The 17,415-nt window shown below is 47.9% G+C and overlaps 1 protein-coding gene across 1 annotated transcript in view; it reads left to right on the top strand.

The window, feature by feature from the left end:
* RAB26 (RAB26, member RAS oncogene family) overlaps positions 1-17,415 on the top strand; it is a 146,955-nt gene that overhangs the window by 107,059 nt on the left and 22,481 nt on the right. The window contains exon 5 of the mRNA XM_054992205.1: positions 13,696-13,748. Coding sequence (XP_054848180.1) covers positions 13,696-13,748 — 53 coding nt within the window. The remainder of the gene's footprint in view (positions 1-13,695; positions 13,749-17,415) is intronic.

Here is a 17,415-nt window from a genome sequence, read left to right as displayed (position 1 = left end):
GGTCTCGGCGAGATTTCTAATAAATAGTCTATAGAAGTTTGCACTCCTTGACTTCCTGTACTTTGGCCGGATCCATCCCCAGCCCCTTGCCTGATATTTGATACCCCAGGAAATCCATTTCCTGCCTGTGAAATTCACATTTGCAGGGTTCTGCATACAACTTGTTCTGGTGGAGAGTAGTCAGCATCTTTCTGGCTAATTTGACATATGATTCATAATCACTGCTATAAATTAACACATCATCCAGAAAAACTACCACCCCTTTATTTAAATGCTTGTGCAAAACTTCATTAATCAAGTTCTTGAAGACTCCAGGTGCTCCTTGGAGACCAAACAGCATAACCAAGTATTCAAATTGGCCCAGAGGGGTATTGAATGCTGTTTTTCCATTCATCCCCCTCTCTGATTCTTACTCAAAAGTAAGCATCTCATAAGTCCAGTTTGGTAAAGATTTTCCCTTTGGCAACCACTCGAAGCAGGTCCCTAATAAGGGGTAGGGGATACACATTTGACAGGGACGCTGCATTTATTCCGCAGTAGTCCATGCATAGTCTTAAACCCCCATCCTTTTTCTTGCGAAACAGCTCTGGGACAGCATGGTGGGAGCTTGCCGGGCGGATGAACCCTCTTTTAAAAATGTTGTCAATAAACTTCCCGAGCTTGCCGCCCTCCGCGGGGTTCATCGAATACGACTTTCCCTTGGGAAGACTCTGCCCCAGGATGAACTCAATGGCACAGTCAGTGCGTCGGTGTGGGGGAAGTTCATTAGATTCCTCCTCTTCAAACTCTTGTCTTAAGTCTTGGTACTCCAGAGAGAGACCCTTCAACCTCCTCCCTTGTTAAGCACATAGTCTCCAGCACGGGAGGTGGGATGGTGCCCCACGTGCTCCTGGCACTCTCCTGCTGGGAAGCAGAGCCCGTCCACTGCACATGTGGGACGTGGTCAAAAAGCCATCTGACTCCCATCGGGGTTAACTCAGTCTCATATGTACACGGGGTTCCTTTCATCGGAGACTCATTCATTTGCTCAAACAGGAGCGGCTCAGGCAGTTTAACTAGATCTAGTCCTAAGCCTGTGGCTAGGGCAGGGGAGAGTAGATCTCTGCCACATCCAGGGCTCGAACCCTGATGTGGGATCCCCGCCTTGGATACACTAGGGTGATGGGGACAGAAAACAAAGCTCCTCTTGGCCTCACCCGAGTTGGCACCGGCTCCTCTGGGACCTGCCGGCTGGCGCCTTTCACAGCAGGTCTCTGTCTTTCCTCGCCAGCTGTACTTTCTCATCCTCTCCGCTGCTGCCATCCCCTGAGTTCTCTGGCTAGGGGCTCTCTTCTGCTGCCACTGCCTCCTTACTGCTTGGCGGTGCTGCCCCTCTACTCCAGGGACGACTCGGCCTCTCTGGCTCTGTCCACTTGTCACTGGTTTGGCCTCCAGCAGCGCCTTCCTTCCACTAGGGCATTCAGCCGCAAAGTGGCTGGCTCCACCACATTTTAAATAGCACCCTTGTTCCAGCCTCCTCTCCTTCTCAGTTGAATGAAGCGGTCCTCTCCCTCTTGGCTTGTGTTCCTCTCGGGTCGCAGCAGCTCCCTGAGGCTGTCCTGCTTGATGCTGAAGGCAAAGCAGTTTTACAACTTGCTCCCAGTTCTTGATCTCACATGCCAACTGGATCCAGCCTAGTAGGGATTGTAGATCATCCTGGACCATTACTTTAGCCACTAAGTCTAGATTTAAGCCCACACGAAACAACTCTACTTTCACTGATTCAGTCCAGTTAGGCACTTTGGCGGCACATACTCTAAATTTAGCTGCAAACTCGCATACCGGCGGCTTCCCCTGCCGCATGCACTTCATTCTAGTTCTTGCTCTCCCCCCTCAAGAGAATCTTCGTAGTGCGCTCTCAAGGCATGCATAAATGCTCTCACGTTTCCAAGCTCTGGGGCTTGTGCGGGGTAGAGAGTTGCATCCCACTTTGCTGCTTCTCCCCCCAACTGGGACCTGAGATAGCTTACCTGGCTGGCTTCATCGGGGGAAGTATGTACCTATTCTCTCAGGAACCCTGCTGCTTTCACTAAGAAGTACCCGAGCTCCTCTGGGTCTCCATCAAAGCGGGCTTCTAATTTCCTCTGGCCCCACAGCTGCTGGGGTGGAGCCGCTGGGCCCAGGTGAGCAAGTTGCACAGGCAGCCCCATCAACACCTGCCCGTCCAGTTGATTGATGGGAGGTGCGGCTAGTCCTAGCCCGTCTGGAGGCTCTGGGACTTCCCCTCGTTGGGGGGAGGAATGAGCGGTTGCTGGTTGGTCAGGTCCCAAGGCTGCTCTGGTTGCACGGCCACTTGCAGTGCCTCTTGAATATTCCTCATGAACGTGTGCATGTCACACCTCATCTCCCCCATCTGGGCCCTGAGCAGCTGCACTTCATACCCGCAGCAGCTGCTCTTGACGGGCCCCTCTTCTCCAGGTCTTCGTCCTCCTCCCCCGAGGAGAACATACCCCCCGGAAGTGAGATCTGTCAGAACAGTCAACTCTCCGATGCTCATGCAAATCCATTTCCTTCTTGGCCAAAGCCACTTGAGGGGATCTGTACGGCTGAGCAACTCTGCCCGGCAGTCTCGGTATATTGGCTGCTAACAGCCGCCTTTGAATCTCCTCTAGATCGGCGTACACATGGATTTGGGCTTCCATGATCGATAACCATTGTTCCTTAATACTCCCATTTCGGTCTGAAGCTGTGATACTCCGTCAACCCCCAGTTCTTTTCCAGCGTTGGAAAACTCTTCTAAAGACCTCATCAGAGTCTGTGGGGTCTGAATGGCTTCCCTCTGGCCAATGGCAGTCCCTGACAGTTAGATCCCCAAGTTCCCCACAGTTAACACACAGGTGTTCCAGTTGAAGTAACTTTAATAGAGATCTATTCAGTACAAGGAACTCAGACAACTGAATTGGCAGAAGTGACATATGTGGGGCTAGCAATGTTAGTTATAGGGAATCTTCCCGCCTTGGGAAAGAGGACCGTTAATAGGGGCGGGGTTGGAGTGAGACATTGTTTTACAGTAGACATTGAGAAAGGTGAACTTATCTTTGGTTCTCACAAAGGATACATTTCGAGCCAGTTTCAGCAGGCAGTCAAAGACACTAGCTCAGTGGAGCGAGAAAGAGAAAGTAAACATTTGCGAGATAACCTGCTGGCATTTCAGCAATGAAGAACTTCCCAAACTCTCAGAAACTAGAGACAGAACCCATAAACATTCATGGCAGATATGCAGGAGGTGTATATGACAGCAACGATAGTACTCCAATTCCGTCTAACACTACCTGCGCTGGGCCCACGCCTGTCAGCGGGGTCTTTAGGTTCAAGTTTAACTTCTGGCAGCCCCCCAGCCCTGGTATCCACTCCTTGTCCAGCCATAGCTCAGGTAGCAGGATTCAACAGGTATTCTGGGGCTGGAAATGGGATTCCTGACAACTGTAAGGATCTGCCACGTAACTTTCAAAAGACTCCACTGTGTGTTAGAGCTTTATTGAAAAGTTGCTAGTCCATGATCTTACTGGGTTCATTGTCAGGAATGAGGCACATCCAAATAACAAGAACATCTATCATTTGCAGGCTAACATTCCCCCCCCCCTTCCTAGAGGCTGCTAATCCTGCTGGGAACTATCTGCTCAGGCGAGGACATGGGGTTCAAGGTTATGTGGTCTCTTTTCCCAGCAGCTAGGAGCAAGAAGAATTCACATCCTGGGAGAGTAAAGAAACACAGCTGCAACAAACAGTCATCACAACATGACCTCCAGCCCCAATCCCACCCCCGCCCCAGGTATGGGTATGGCAGATGCGGCCAGCATCTTGACAGGCCATTGTGTGAAACAAGTTGCTGAACTAGATGGTCAGATCCAGCAAGGCACCTCCACTGATGCAAAGCCCCGCCTGTCGTTCTTAAGATGGCAGGAAAGGAGCTCCGAGTTCCAAAGGAAAGGCCACCTCTTCCTCGCTTAGCCTTGAGTCCAGTTCGCACTGTGACATTCTGTCTCTTTGGAATGGGGATGTTATGCTCTTGGGGGTGGTAGATCCAACAAATTGCTCTCCTGGGAGCGATTTAAATTGCTGTGGCCCAGTTGTGCATGTCTGTGCCTTTGTTGTGTGTCTCTGCCTTTGTTGTGCGGAGTGGAATTCCTAATGGACCCAGTGCAGGCTTGAAGTTGAAAGGGCCCTTTCAAATCGTCAAGGACTGAAGGGAGGCATTGGCAGCTTTCTTCCTTCTGTGAGGAGTTCTTTATAGTCAGGTTGCGGTTCCCCTCAAAGGGAACACAGGTGGCTTCATGAAATAGCTTGACATCTCACTTCACTAATTAGCACGGGGGAAATTTTCCACCCATGCTGGAAGTTTCACAGGTCTGTAATGAGAGCAAGGATTTTGCAAATATGTTTGGTGGTGCAGGCATGAGTGAGATTTAGCTTTTATTCTTGATCTGCTGCTTTCTTGGGGTGAACAGCAGCTCCCCCCGCCCCCCCCCCCCGCAGGCAAGTAGCAATTTGCAACCACATCTCCTTCCCCCTGCTGACTCACCCTTGGCCTGGTGGAAGGAGCACCACCAGAGCAAGCCTGGCCCAGGAAGCCTGGTTGTCCACTCAGCTCTAAAGGTGCATCCCATAAGCCCTTACATCTTTGGGGAGGGTGCTGGGAGTCAAAGAGCAATCCCAGCCGCTGCCCTCAGACTGGGGAACTGCCTCCTCCTGGAGGTGTGGGTGCCGCTGTCCTTGCAGGCTTTCCAAATTGAACTTTTTAAATCAAAGGCCTTTAAATCAGATTGCTACGAGGATCATGCTTATTCTGCTCTGTCCCCCTGTTTTTTTAAAGATGGCGCGGAGAGTTCTTGGGTGCTTGTTTATGCGAATAGATCTGGTCAAAATAAGACAAGGTTTACCTTCTCATACCCTGCTAGAATGTCACCCCTAAATGGACAGTGTCTGCTAAGAGCCAAATGGCTAGAAAGTAATCAGTTCCTCATGGGACAGGAAGAGCTGAATGGGGAGGCATGGACTCTCCCAGGGAGAGATTGCAAATTCTCTGGACACAGAGAAGACACCATCTTGCTCTTACTGTTTCATGTGGAACAGCTCTTTGGAGAGCCCCAAGCCGTTCATGACCAAGCTTTTACCCAGGGACGCCGCCTTGTCAGTGTGGCAAGGGACGATGGGGAGAAATCTCAACCTGAGGCCTGAGGTAATGGAATGTCAAGGAAAACCACCGTGTCCTGTTTGATTGTCTGTAAGGAGAAGCACTGAAGGAAAGGGGACTGTGTATTTTCCTTTGCTCAGCCTGAATGCTTGGGCAGATGAAGCAACTTCTTTTTATTTATTAAACTTCTACACATTTTGAATACTCTACACTTGATCTCTGGAAACTCACTATGCATATTCAGGCTTGCTGTCTTATGCATGGTACCAGGGAGGGACATCCCTGGAGCATGATAGCTCACAATGGCAAAGCTGAAATGGATCACCCTCAACTGTAGTGGGAGGCACGGCAGCTAGGAAGAAGCAACACAGATCCAGAGTGCTAGACATGTGACTCTGTTTAGCAGGAGCTACTTCCAGAGTCACTAGTGGTAGCAGGAGTTACTCAGTTCATTCTTGGCTCTCCTGGGATTTGGCAGCGGCTCCGAGCAGAGACTGGGGATGGCTGCAGGGTTTTCCAACCTCCCAGCGGGCCCACTGGAAGGAACAAGAGGGACTTTTGAGGGTCTTTTCCTTCACAGATGGCTCTAGGTTTTTCTAATATTGATTTTATAACGTAATTGTGCATGTTTTAATTTGTGAACTGCCTCAATGACCTTTAGAGTGGCAAGGCGATCAAAAATCAATGAAATAATAGTTCTGTGTGTGACATCGCATAGGACTTCTCTGATCACAGCAACTTCATGGACATTTTTCCCCAATATATATCTTCTTCTGAAGAGACTTTCTTCTGACAGTCTCCTACTTCGGAGGTTTTTAAGCAGAGGCTAGATGGTCACCTGACAGCAGTGCTTATTCTGTGAACCTGGGAAGATTATGAGAGGGAGGGCAGGAAGGGTTACGTCAGTGCTTAGTTCTCACGGCCCCTTCTTACATGCCCAGGGTAATGCCGATCACCACTTTGGGGTCAGGAAGCAATTTCCCCCAGGCCAGTTTGGCCAGGGATCCTGATGGTGATTTGCCATCTTCTGGGCACAGGATACAAAAAGAGAGACACCTCCAAAGTTAAACTAGAACAAAAAGCGAGAACCCACAATTGGAGGGAAAATAACCCAATAGAATTTTTTTTGGGAGTTTAATGAATAGTAAAGTGGCAAGTGCTATAAGAAGTTAAATAAGTTAACAAGTATGAATAAATATATCATAAATACAGACTATTCCTATAAACAAGATGTAAAAAACAAGGAAGTTTTGTATAGCCTCCAGGCAAAAATGCTCAAAGCTGCACAGTGCCAGAAATACAGTCTATAAATACTTGAGAGTGACGTAGTTTTTTCGTTTTTCTTTTTGTAAGTGCAGCTGGAGAAATGAAGTCTCTTCCAACTCTATGATTCTAAACCTTTTAGTCATTTTCATCCAAGAGACTTTTCATTCGGGATGGCTACAGCATTACTATAGAACTTGGTTCTTTTTATATGTGTGTTATGTGCCGTCAAGTTGTCTCCGACCTATGGCGACCCCAGGGCTTTTTTTGAGGGGGAATGCTCCGGAACAATGTTCCGGCAGCTCTAGAATCTGCCCACATGATTTCTTCCTCCTTCGGCCCCGCGGGCTCTGCGGAGAAGGTTAAGCTGCTTTAAGTTCACTCTGCTTGAGAAAGAGAGAGAGAGAGAGCGCGCAAGCAGACACTGCTCGGGCCTGGCATGGGCTCTGCAGAGGAAGCTAAGCAGCTTTGAGTTCATTCTGCTTTCTTTTCATTCCTCTGAGAGAGAGAGAGAGAGAGAGAGAGAGAGAGAGAGAGAGAGAGAGAGAGAGAGATGGGGCCCGGCATGGGCTCTTAAGAGGAGGCTAAGCTGCTTTGAGTTCATTCTGCTTCTTTTTCATTCCTCTGTGAGAGAGAGAGAGAGAGAGAGAGAGAGAGAGTGCAAGCAGAGCTGCTGGGGTCGGCTCTCCAGAAGAGGCTAAGCTGTTTTGAGTTCATTCTGCTTTTATTTCATTCAGGAGTTTCTGTGTATGTGTGCGCTGCTTTGAGTTCATTCTGCTTTCTTTTCATAGGGGTGGGGGCTGTGTGTGTGTGTGTGCTGCTTTGAGTTCATTCTCCTTTTCATGGGGGTGTGGGGGCTCTGGGGGGCTGTGTGTGTGTGTGCTGCTTTGAGTTCATTCTGCTTTCTTTTCATGGGGGTGGGTGGGGCTGTGCATGTGTGTGTGTTGCTTTCATTCTTTTGTTGACTGAAGTTGACATTATTATGGTTCCCACAGCTTTTTAATGCAGACTGGTTTTGTGTTAGTTAAATATATCAGTTATGGTTATTTGTATTAGTTAAAATGTCAGTTATGGTTATTCCAGTTTTATGCTAGGAATGGATAGCTGCGTCCAAGTCACAGAAGGCTTTCATCAATATATTCATCAGCATACAGGTGTTCTTATGTCGTAATAGCTGTAACTCAAATGGTTCTCCCCACTCCCAGCTGATTAACATCACTGAAATTGCAGTGAACATATGGGGTTTTTATGAATATTGTTTGTCTGGGACATTAGAATATTTATGAGCATTTCACAATGTCACAACAGCTTAGCCATTGGTAAGGTAGAGTTGGCAGGCAACAAAAAAAGCCATTTTAAACTAAGTATAAATCTAATGCAGCTAAAGTTGAGTATCTAATTTTGAATTGTTCCTATAAAGCAAAACCATCCCTGAAAATTTGAAAATTCAATATTCATTAGATTAGGAATTTCAGACTCTGTGGAATTTTGAGAAAGAATTTTGGAATTTTTTTTCTACGCTAGCAGAGGGAATCTGTTAGAATTTAGATTTGTGAGATGGGTTTTGGATTTTTAGAGGCCCCCTCCTTCTTGCATATTTTAAAATATGATTCCAAAGAAATGAAATGTTTGGGAAAGGGAATGGAAGATTTCACTTTTTGTAGAGGGTACAGAAAGGAAACAAACCCTTTCTCATAGTGTAATTTTCCAAGCTTACTAACATCTTGTTGTAATGCATTGTACTGGGTTCTGGGAAGCGGCGTCACTTCCGGGAAGTGGCGTCACTTCCGGATGTGACATCATCACACATTTCCGGGAGTGTGCATATTTGATAATAGAGAGTTCCAACACCTCTTTTCCCTGGAAAAAAACCCTGATGTATACAATCATCGTTTTGGTTGCCTGAAGCATATGTTAGCAATGAACAAGTTGTTGGCTTCACAAAATTCTATGAGCCGCTTTCCTGCTTCTTTTCATGACCCTAGTCCAAATTTTCCCACAATGTTTGATTCTGCTCTATTGCCTACTTTTGCATTCCAGTTGCCTATGATTATCAGCATATCTTGTTTAGGTGTACAATCAGTTTCTTCTTGGACACTTGCATAAAAGTTTTCGATTTCTTCCTCCTCAGCAATCGTAGTTTGAGCATAAACTTGAATGATGGTTATGTTAACAGGCTTTCCCAGAAGTCTGATTGATATTACTAGAGATGGGCATGAACAGAAAAAAACCCAAACATGATGTTCGTTGTTCGTTGCCATTCACGAACAGAGTCTCATGAACAACCACAAACATGGCCCTGTTCACGAACATGTTCATGGTTGGCTGTTTGTGGGGGCCAGCAGACTCTCTTCCAGCCATCATCCAAGTCAAGATCCCTACTGCACCACTCCCAGAAACCTGACCTGAGCAGGCAGCAGGAAAGGTACCAATAAACAATAAATAATAGCTTGGCCCCAGAGCCTGGCAGCAGCCCTGGAACTTGAAGGGGTAGATCCCTACCGCACAACTCCCAGAAACCTGACCTGAGCAGGCAGCAGGAAAGGTACCAATAATAACTAATAGCTTGGCCCAGAGCCTGGCAGCAGCCCTGGAACTTGAAGGGGTAGATCCCTATCCCACTACACACAAAGAAAATTCAAGCTCCAATGCATTCTCTCTATCAAAATGCCAGCAGCAACTGTCTCTCCACTGTCTGCAAAGTCAGAGCTGGGAGCCCCTTTCTCCCTTGGTCTTTGCTCCCTTGTTGTAACAAATGTGGAGCTCCACACTTGAAAGGAAGACCTGCCAATCATGCTAAATTGGGCTTAGATTGGGGTTTCCAGGGCAACAGCAGGAGTTCAGACAGAGTTCAGACAATCCCTGCCTAAGTTGCCAATGGAATTGATTGCAGGTGCCAGACTGTCTGGCTTGATAACCAGCAAGACGAACAGCAACGAACGAGGCTTGCAACAAACGAACACCTGTTCGTTTAGAGTGGGGCCTCACGAACAGCTTGTTCACAAACAGATTAGGCTATCTGTGGCTTTTGTTTGTTTGTATTGCTATTCGTGCCCATCTCTAGATATTACTCAGTCAGACTTTGCGTTGTAGCTCTTAACTGCTAGTGGTATGTCTTGCCTCTCTATTAGAGCAACACCATTTCTTTTGAGTTCATTTCTGCAGTAAAACACTGTGTGATTTTCTGACTGCAAATGTCCTGAGTCGGTCCACATTAGTTCACTCACACCCAGGACTGCGATGTTTAAACGTTCCATTTCTTGTTTTACGATTTCTAGCTTACCTGTTTTCATACTTCTCACATTCTTTTTTTTTTAATTCCATGTTCCTATTATTACATGTGTCACACAGCTTTGTACGTTCCTTTTGCATCTATTCACATCCACAACTGGATGTCCTTTTGGCTTTAATCCAGTCCCATCATTAAGAATAGCGCTATTCGTACTTGTCCTTGGCTCTTCCCCAGTACCATCCGACCTGGGGGTCCTGTCTTCCAACACTATATCTTTTTTCATTTTGGATTTCTCATCATAGGGTGTTCAAGGTAAAAGATTAGCAGAAGTGGTTTACCATTGCCTTCTTCCGCTTCACAATACTAACCAGGGTTAGTTGAAGTGACACTGCTGTTGTCTGTGAAAGATCCTCCGCCCCAGTGTCACCTTCCTCTACTGCTGCCGCCCAGTAGCTGATCTTCAAGGATTCCTCCGCTCCCATCGCCACTGGAACATTCAGTGCACTTCTGCTGACGTGACCGTTGACTCCTGAAGGGGGTGGAGGCATCTTAGTCTGGAGTCTCAGCCTTGACCATTCCGCCTTGAGTGACGCTTCCAGGAGTTTAGACTCTTGACCAAGCCTGTGCTCCTGACGGTGTTGCTCTCAGCTTCACTGACACACTCAAACCCCCTCACTGCGTTAAGGTGTATATCCAAGAGGGAGCCTTTTTATATATCTTAGTTAAAAGCTGAATGTGTTCTTCCCAGCATCATGTTGAAACTTTCCTGCTTAAGGGCTGCTGAAGCGTTTCCTCCAGTAACAGCAGATTGTTTATGACCCAGTTAACAGGAACTCAGTTGCAAGTTCCTTTGTCTTAAAGGATGCGCCACTTGAAGGGGTTTTATTTATTTACATCATTTATAGTCCACTTTTCTCACTGAGGCTCCGCGGTGGTGCGTTAGTGCAGTCAATTTCAAGGATGTTTCCATAAACAACGTAATAGGGTATAAAATGCAATGTTATATAAATGCCAGTTTGCAAAGATTTAAAACCAGGTACAATACACAGAGTTGAAGAAATGCAGAAACAGAGCATGAGCAATTCTAAGACTGACATATTAAACAACATAGAACTACCCAGTACTTCAAGCAACATAGTAGCACATGGTAGTACTATATAGTCCTTATCTCGTTGCTGATGCATCTGAGACCACTTCCTTACAGTACAGCCCTCTTATGTGAGTGAAAAGCCCTCTTGAATAACTCAGTTTTGCGTTGTTTGCGGAAAGCCAGGAGAGTGGGAGCTTCCCTAACCTCTTCAGGCAGGCCGTTCCATAAAATGGGGGCCACCAGAGAGAATGCATGTGTATGGGCAGCTGTTGATGTTGCTGGTGTGCAAGGTGGTAGCTGCAGAAGGCCCTGTTCATATAAGCAAAGCTGCTGTGCTGAAACATCGGGAGAGAGGCAGTCCTGTAGATATGCTGGACCCAGGCCATGAAGAACTTTGTATGTGAAAGCCAATGCCTCAAATTGAGCCCAGTAACTGAGAAGCAACCAGTGGAGTGACTGCAGAATGGGAATAATATTCATGCTCCTCCTGACTCTCTATAATAGCTGAATTGCAGTGTTCCACACCAGCTGGAGTCTCTGAGAACTTAAAGGGGAGACCTGTGTAGAGTGCATTTCAGTAGTCAAGTCTTGATGTTACCATAGCATGGATCCAGGTAGCCAGATTGGCTGTGTAAAGGAAGAGGGCCATCTTCCAGGCTAGACTGAGGTTAACATTGTCCTGGGAGGATACTTACCTGTGCATAAGAGTGGGTGCCAGTAGCCCTGGTCAATGTCATCTTAGATTTTGGCTGATTCCGCACACATTGGATAATGCACGTTCAATGCACTTTATCAATCGTTTGAGGTGGATTTTTTGTTCCGCACACAAAAAAATCCGTTCCAAATGATCTATAAAGAGGATTGGAAGTGCATTATTCAACGTGTGCGGAATCACTTTGTATTTTTTAAATCACCTACATTTAAAGAGCAGTTTTGTCTAGCTTGAAAGTTCTCCCCTACCATTTGAGAATGTGTAGACTTAATAAATCTTTCTTCAGGTGTTCTAGGTTTATTTTAGGAACTATTGATCAAGGCAAACTTGAATTCTTCCTCTGCCATTCACAAATAATTTGCATATGGTTTTCTTTCTATAAAATGGAAGATAATGTCTCCTGACAGAGCGGTTGCTCTCATTGGCAAGCAGGCATGTTTATTCCTCAGTGTTGTCTGCCTTGGCAGCATGAGGGCCCTTCTCTAGAGAGGCCTCCAGAGCAGACAAATGTTAATGGTGACAGTCACGCTTTCCTTATGGCACAGATTCTCCCAGGGGGAAAATTAAGGTTCAGAAAGCGTGTTGCCTGCACGCCTGCATGCGTGTGTGAAAAACTTCCCAATAACTCTGGGTTTATGGCCTCACCTCAGAAAGACAGATGAAGTGCTTTGCAGCCATGATTTTCTGTCAGCAGCTTGTTCTGGGGTTTGTGGTTTTTCGAAGAAGCGAGGGAGATGGCGGCTTCCAGGATGGTCTCGTTTGGCAGGCAGGGAGATTCCATTCCCAGAGAAGAGGGTTCCATGCCCCTTCTTGCAGCCATAATCCAGCCACGGGACAGCCCCTGTGTCGCTGTGTGTTTGTGTGTGAGTCCAGCATACAGGGCCTCGTGGGGGTTCCAGGAATCAGGCTGCCTTTCAGTGGGACCTCTGCAGCAGATAAGAAATGAGTTGAAAGGAACAAATATGGCCAGAAGGAGGGGGGCAGCGTCCTTTGCTCTCGATCTGCCTTTTGAAAACTTTTAGGGAGGCTCTGGAACAGGACCGCCTCTTGCAGGCATCTCTTCTTCCGCCTCTTCTGTGCAGGTCTGAGCAATTAGGGTTGCCAGGTCTCCTTGGCAACCGGGGCGGGGGGGAGCAGGCATTACTTTCCAGGCTTCATAGTTCATATGCTTCCGACTGGCATGCGGCGACATCTCTTCCACAAGATATGTCATTGTGCTGCCCGCAGGAGTGTTTGAGGCCAAAATTGGTCCTCTGTGAAGGAGGGGACCACTCCCACAGCCAACTCAATGTGACATCAATCCACCCCACCAGGTCCACACATGCCACACATTTGCCCAGGATGCCTGCAGGTGGCGGGCAGTTGCTGGGCAGTTTGTCACCTGTCACCAATCACCAGCGATCACTGGGCAGAGGAGCACACTGCTGGGTGTTAGCCCACCACCGGCGGGCATCTGGGAACTCTACCTGAGCATCTCCTGGCATTTTGCAAAGCCCAACAAGAGAACCTTTATGCTCTGCCTTCTTTATACCCCCACCCCCTCAACTTTATCTGTGCTCCAGACAGTCATCCTGCATGTTGGAGGTAGACTGACTGGGCTGGTTCAGGCCAAGGACAGTCTGCGGGGATGCCGAGTTCAGTCCGCCTGCCTTCTCCACTGGTGCAAAAGGAAACATGGGATCTACTTGGGCAAAAGCCATGCAGGATGGGGCTTGTCATAAGGAGGCAAATTGGGTGAGATTAAGCAAATAAACTGGCTGGATCCAAACCTCTGGGAGCAGTGACTGCTCTTTCCCTCCACTCTGCGTTGAGCTCGGCGTCCCTACTGGGAGTGACGCAGTTAAGCCCAGCATTTTGGGTCAAGGCTGTAGTCGCCCTGGCACTCCCCCCCCCCTCCTCTGTGCTGCTAAAATGTCCCCTTTGAGGATGCAGGAAAAGCCAACGGCCGCCTGCAGTCACTGAGAGTCCTCCAGCTGTTACAAACGACAGCAAAATGGGAGCCATTTTATGCAACCAAAGTCTGAGTTATGCCAACGTAGTGGCACTGTGGGGGGGCTTTTGCCCTGACTGAGGCATGTTTGTTTCCACTGCATACCCCAAGTAACCTTTTAATCTATGCGTATGACTCCTTTGCATAAACTGTCATCTTTATTTTTTTTGTTTTTCAGCCAAGTTGGTTTTTAAGAAGCACTCACTAAATTCTTTCATTTCTCCTGTCTCCTCAGCTTTACTGCTCCTATATGATGTCACGAACAGAGCATCTTTTGACAACATGCAGGTAAACTTACTGCCTTGAAAGCTTTTGGTGAGGGCTTACAGCCAGGGTGCCGTGTTTTGCATGTAATGTATTTAACTGAGATTTTAAAAACTGTTATGGTAGTTTTAAATGCAGGCCTCTGAGGAAAGGAGGAGGGGGGCTGGATAAGGGTTGCTTGGTGACTGTTTCTTACCCAGACTGTCCAGATTTTTCCTGAAAAACATAAAATGTCAGATACCTGGCAGCCCTACTCTCCAGAAGCCAGGCAAGGCAGCCGTCCGCCACAGCACTTGCCACACTTCTTGGCCCGGCCCGTCCTCCTCCTCCTCAGTGGCACCTCAGGGTTGCCACCTCCGGGCAGCCCTTGCCAGTTTGCCTCATCCTTCACCAGTGGGAGGAAATAAGGAAAGAGTGAAAGGGGGGGGGGCTGACAACAAACGCTGGGTGAGGGGCAGCTGAGGGAAGCGACGGCACCTCCTTTTCTGTGTGCCATGGGAGTGGAGGAAGAGGAGAGTGATGGCGATTGCGCCTCCTTCTCCTTCCTCCCAAACAGCCCATCTGCCTCAGGCAGTCTGCCCAGGGAGGGAGGGAAGCTGGCTGGTGGGGTGATTGACATCCCTTCTGGAAGTGACGTCATTGCCTCGGGCCCGGGAGCGTGTGCACATGCAGTGTGTGCATGCAAAGAACCTCCCTGCCGTGAGTACCCCACCCCCGTGCCTGGCAAGCCAGGTTGGATGGGTGAATGGAGTCTGCTCTGACTGGATCCTGGCAGTGGGGGCTGCTGAAGAGGGCAGGAAGTGGGGAGGGGTCTTCATCCTGTTCCCTTGTATGCTTCTTTATGTGTAAGACCCAGACCCCATCGGCCTTGTCTCTGATGACTGCTACCAGCTGCTCACCAAAGAGTCAGAAGCTAGGACTTCCATTAAGGTTTTGACCCCTCTACCTCCCATCTAAACAGTACCTGCAATGACAAACTGGAAAGCCAACATCGGCTTCTTGCCTTTTCCCCTCCTATAAAGCTCATTTCCTCTCCTGGGAAGCTATTTAAATAGTGTCTATCAGGCCTAGGAGGACGGGGCGAAGCACTTCCTTCCCCATCTTCTAATAGTTGTTTGCGGGCTGCTAATTAGGTTTTAAAAAACAAACAGACATAATCACAGATCTCTGGTGTCTCTTTGGCTCTGAGCTTCTTCCTCCTTGTTAGGATTTATGCCAACACAACAAATAAGATAGGGAAGAAAAATCTTAGGTTGCACTCCTCCTCTGGAACAGGTGTTCTGAACTGTTTCTTATACTTGGAAATTGGGCTGCTGCCTCAGCATCTCTCAGTCCTGAGATCTGTTTTTGGCATGGGTGGGAGGACCCGTAATCCAGTTTGTTGACTGGCATGAGAGAGGAGGCAGTGCTGCATGACAGGAGGGGCCGTAGCAGAGGGGAAGAGCTCCTACATTGCATGCTCAAAGGCCCAAGTTTCATTGCTGGCATCTCTAGATGTGGGTCCTGAATAGCAGGCCTTGAAAAGACTGAGAGCTGGGGAGGGTCAGCCAGTTGAAGCAGATGAAATTGGGGCAAGAGGAGCCAGCGGTGCCCCCCGCTTTAGTTACCCACCCTGCATGGACAGTTTGCTTTGCTGCTCTTTCGGTTAGGAAGTTCTTCCTTCTGCATTATCGGAATCTATCTTCCTGAATTTTTAAAAAAACAATTATTTCCAACACTGTCCCCATTGGATAAGAACTACACTTCCAACCTTCTTGGCAAGATCCTGCTCTGCTGAAGGAAAGCCAGGGAATTGCACCCTTTCCCCAGCATAGTGTGGCTCAGTGGGTTGAGAACCTTTCCCTTGCCCCTCCCCAGTCACAAGTTCAAATCCTGGCTTGCTAAAAGGGGCTGGCTCTGTATGTTCTGTGAAGGGAGCCCCAGCTCAGTTCATCTGCATTTGAAAAGATTGCTGATAGTTGGGTTGAGAAAGCGCCTCTCTGCTTGAGTCCTTGTGATTTTTGCCAGCTACAAAGCACAGTATAGAGCAAGGTGGCCTGGTGGGCCAGCCTGATGCAATCTGACTCCTTCTGTTGTATGGATTTGGAAATGAGTCCTCAGGCAGGAGGATGCCAACTTAGTAGGCTCATGATCCCAATAGTAACTGCAGCAGTCTATGAAAAGGCCAGCATATTGAAACTGGAGAGGCAAAGGACACCTCTGGAAAGTTAACTTTCTTTTCTGGGGCCTTTTCTTTGGATATTTCAGTTGGAATAGCCTTGTTCGTATTTAGTTGTTTCAAAGGGGAGCAGGAAAGGAAGTTTGTTAGTGAAAACAGTGTCTCTTCTAGAGCTGGTAGTGAAATGTTGAGCGACATTTCATTCTGTCTACTCTATTGGCCTCTCTTCCATTACTTTTTTAGACTGGTCCCAAAGGCCAGCTAGCCAGCCACACTGGGCTTTGATTCAGTCCCCTTCCGTGGCTGAACAGCAAGAGGACAGCACCGAAGTCGCAATCTTAAGCAAGCGTGCTACATACACATCTTCTGTAGCCAGTGCCAGTTAGGAAGTTTTAGTGTAAAGACTAGTATAGTGTTCCAAGAGGAAGGGGCAGTGTTGTTCTCTGTATTTTTGTAGTTCGGAGATGCCCCCATTTTTCACTATGTCAAGATGAAATCTGACTGTGGAGGATAAAAAGTTGTCTAGAACAATAAAAGCAATCCAAGATAGAAACGGCCGTTACTACTCCAAAATGAAAGACATAATTCAGATCTTCCAGAAATTCTACAGACAGTTATACTCAATAAAAAATCCACATCTAAAAGTTATTACAGAATTTGTACAATGCAAATAAAATAAAATAACTAAAAGACATTCATCAACAAATACTAGAAAAACCCATCAGCCAGTGACAGGTCATTGATTCTATAAGGAATTTAAAAAACAACAAAGCAGCAAGACCTGATGGATACCCATTGGAATTTTATTAAAAATGCATTTCCATACTTGTTCATCCATTAACAGAAGCTTGCAAGAATATTTCTCTCATTAGACATTGAGAAAGCCTTTGACTCACTCGAGAGTTGAGACTTCATACTTGCATGCTTTACTGAAACAGATGGGATTGGGGGACAAATTCCTTCATACCATCAAATCAATCTACACAAATCCAATGGCACAAATAAAATAAATGGAGCATCCTTGGAACCTATACAGGGCCGGATATAGGGTTGCCCGTGCCCGGGCCAACCCAAGCCCCGCAGTCCCCCCCGTGTTTGCTTTGCACGTGCATGCTCCTGGCACTGCGTGATGATGTGACTTTTCTGACATCATCATGTGGGCCTCCCTGGGAAAAGCATGCTGCCCTGCTGCCGCTGGAGGGAAGGGAGCGTGCAGCAAGCCAGCTGCCCTGGAACACAGCGCGCTGCAGAGCTGGCAGCAGCTGCGTGGGCAGCTGAGTGGAGGGCTGGAAGGCTGCCTGCGGGCGTTCCCCTTCCATGCTCACGGGGTGGCCGGCTTGCTGCACTCTCCCTTCCCTCCAGTGGTAGGTAGTGTGGGTGGCACGCTACAGGGGGCACCCTGTGCTCCTGCCAGCTGCCCCATCAGCAGGGCAGGCGAATGGCTCAGCAGCCTTCCAGCCTTCCATTCAGCCACCCATGCTGCCACTTCCAGCTCTGCGGTGCACCGTGTTCTGGGGCGGCCGGCTTGCCGCC

Source organism: Eublepharis macularius, chromosome 12 (genome assembly GCF_028583425.1).
Source record: "Eublepharis macularius isolate TG4126 chromosome 12, MPM_Emac_v1.0, whole genome shotgun sequence".
Lineage (NCBI taxonomy): Eukaryota > Metazoa > Chordata > Lepidosauria > Squamata > Eublepharidae > Eublepharis > Eublepharis macularius.
Note: the sequence above shows the minus strand (reverse complement) of the source record. Positions and strands in the feature narration are given on the sequence as shown.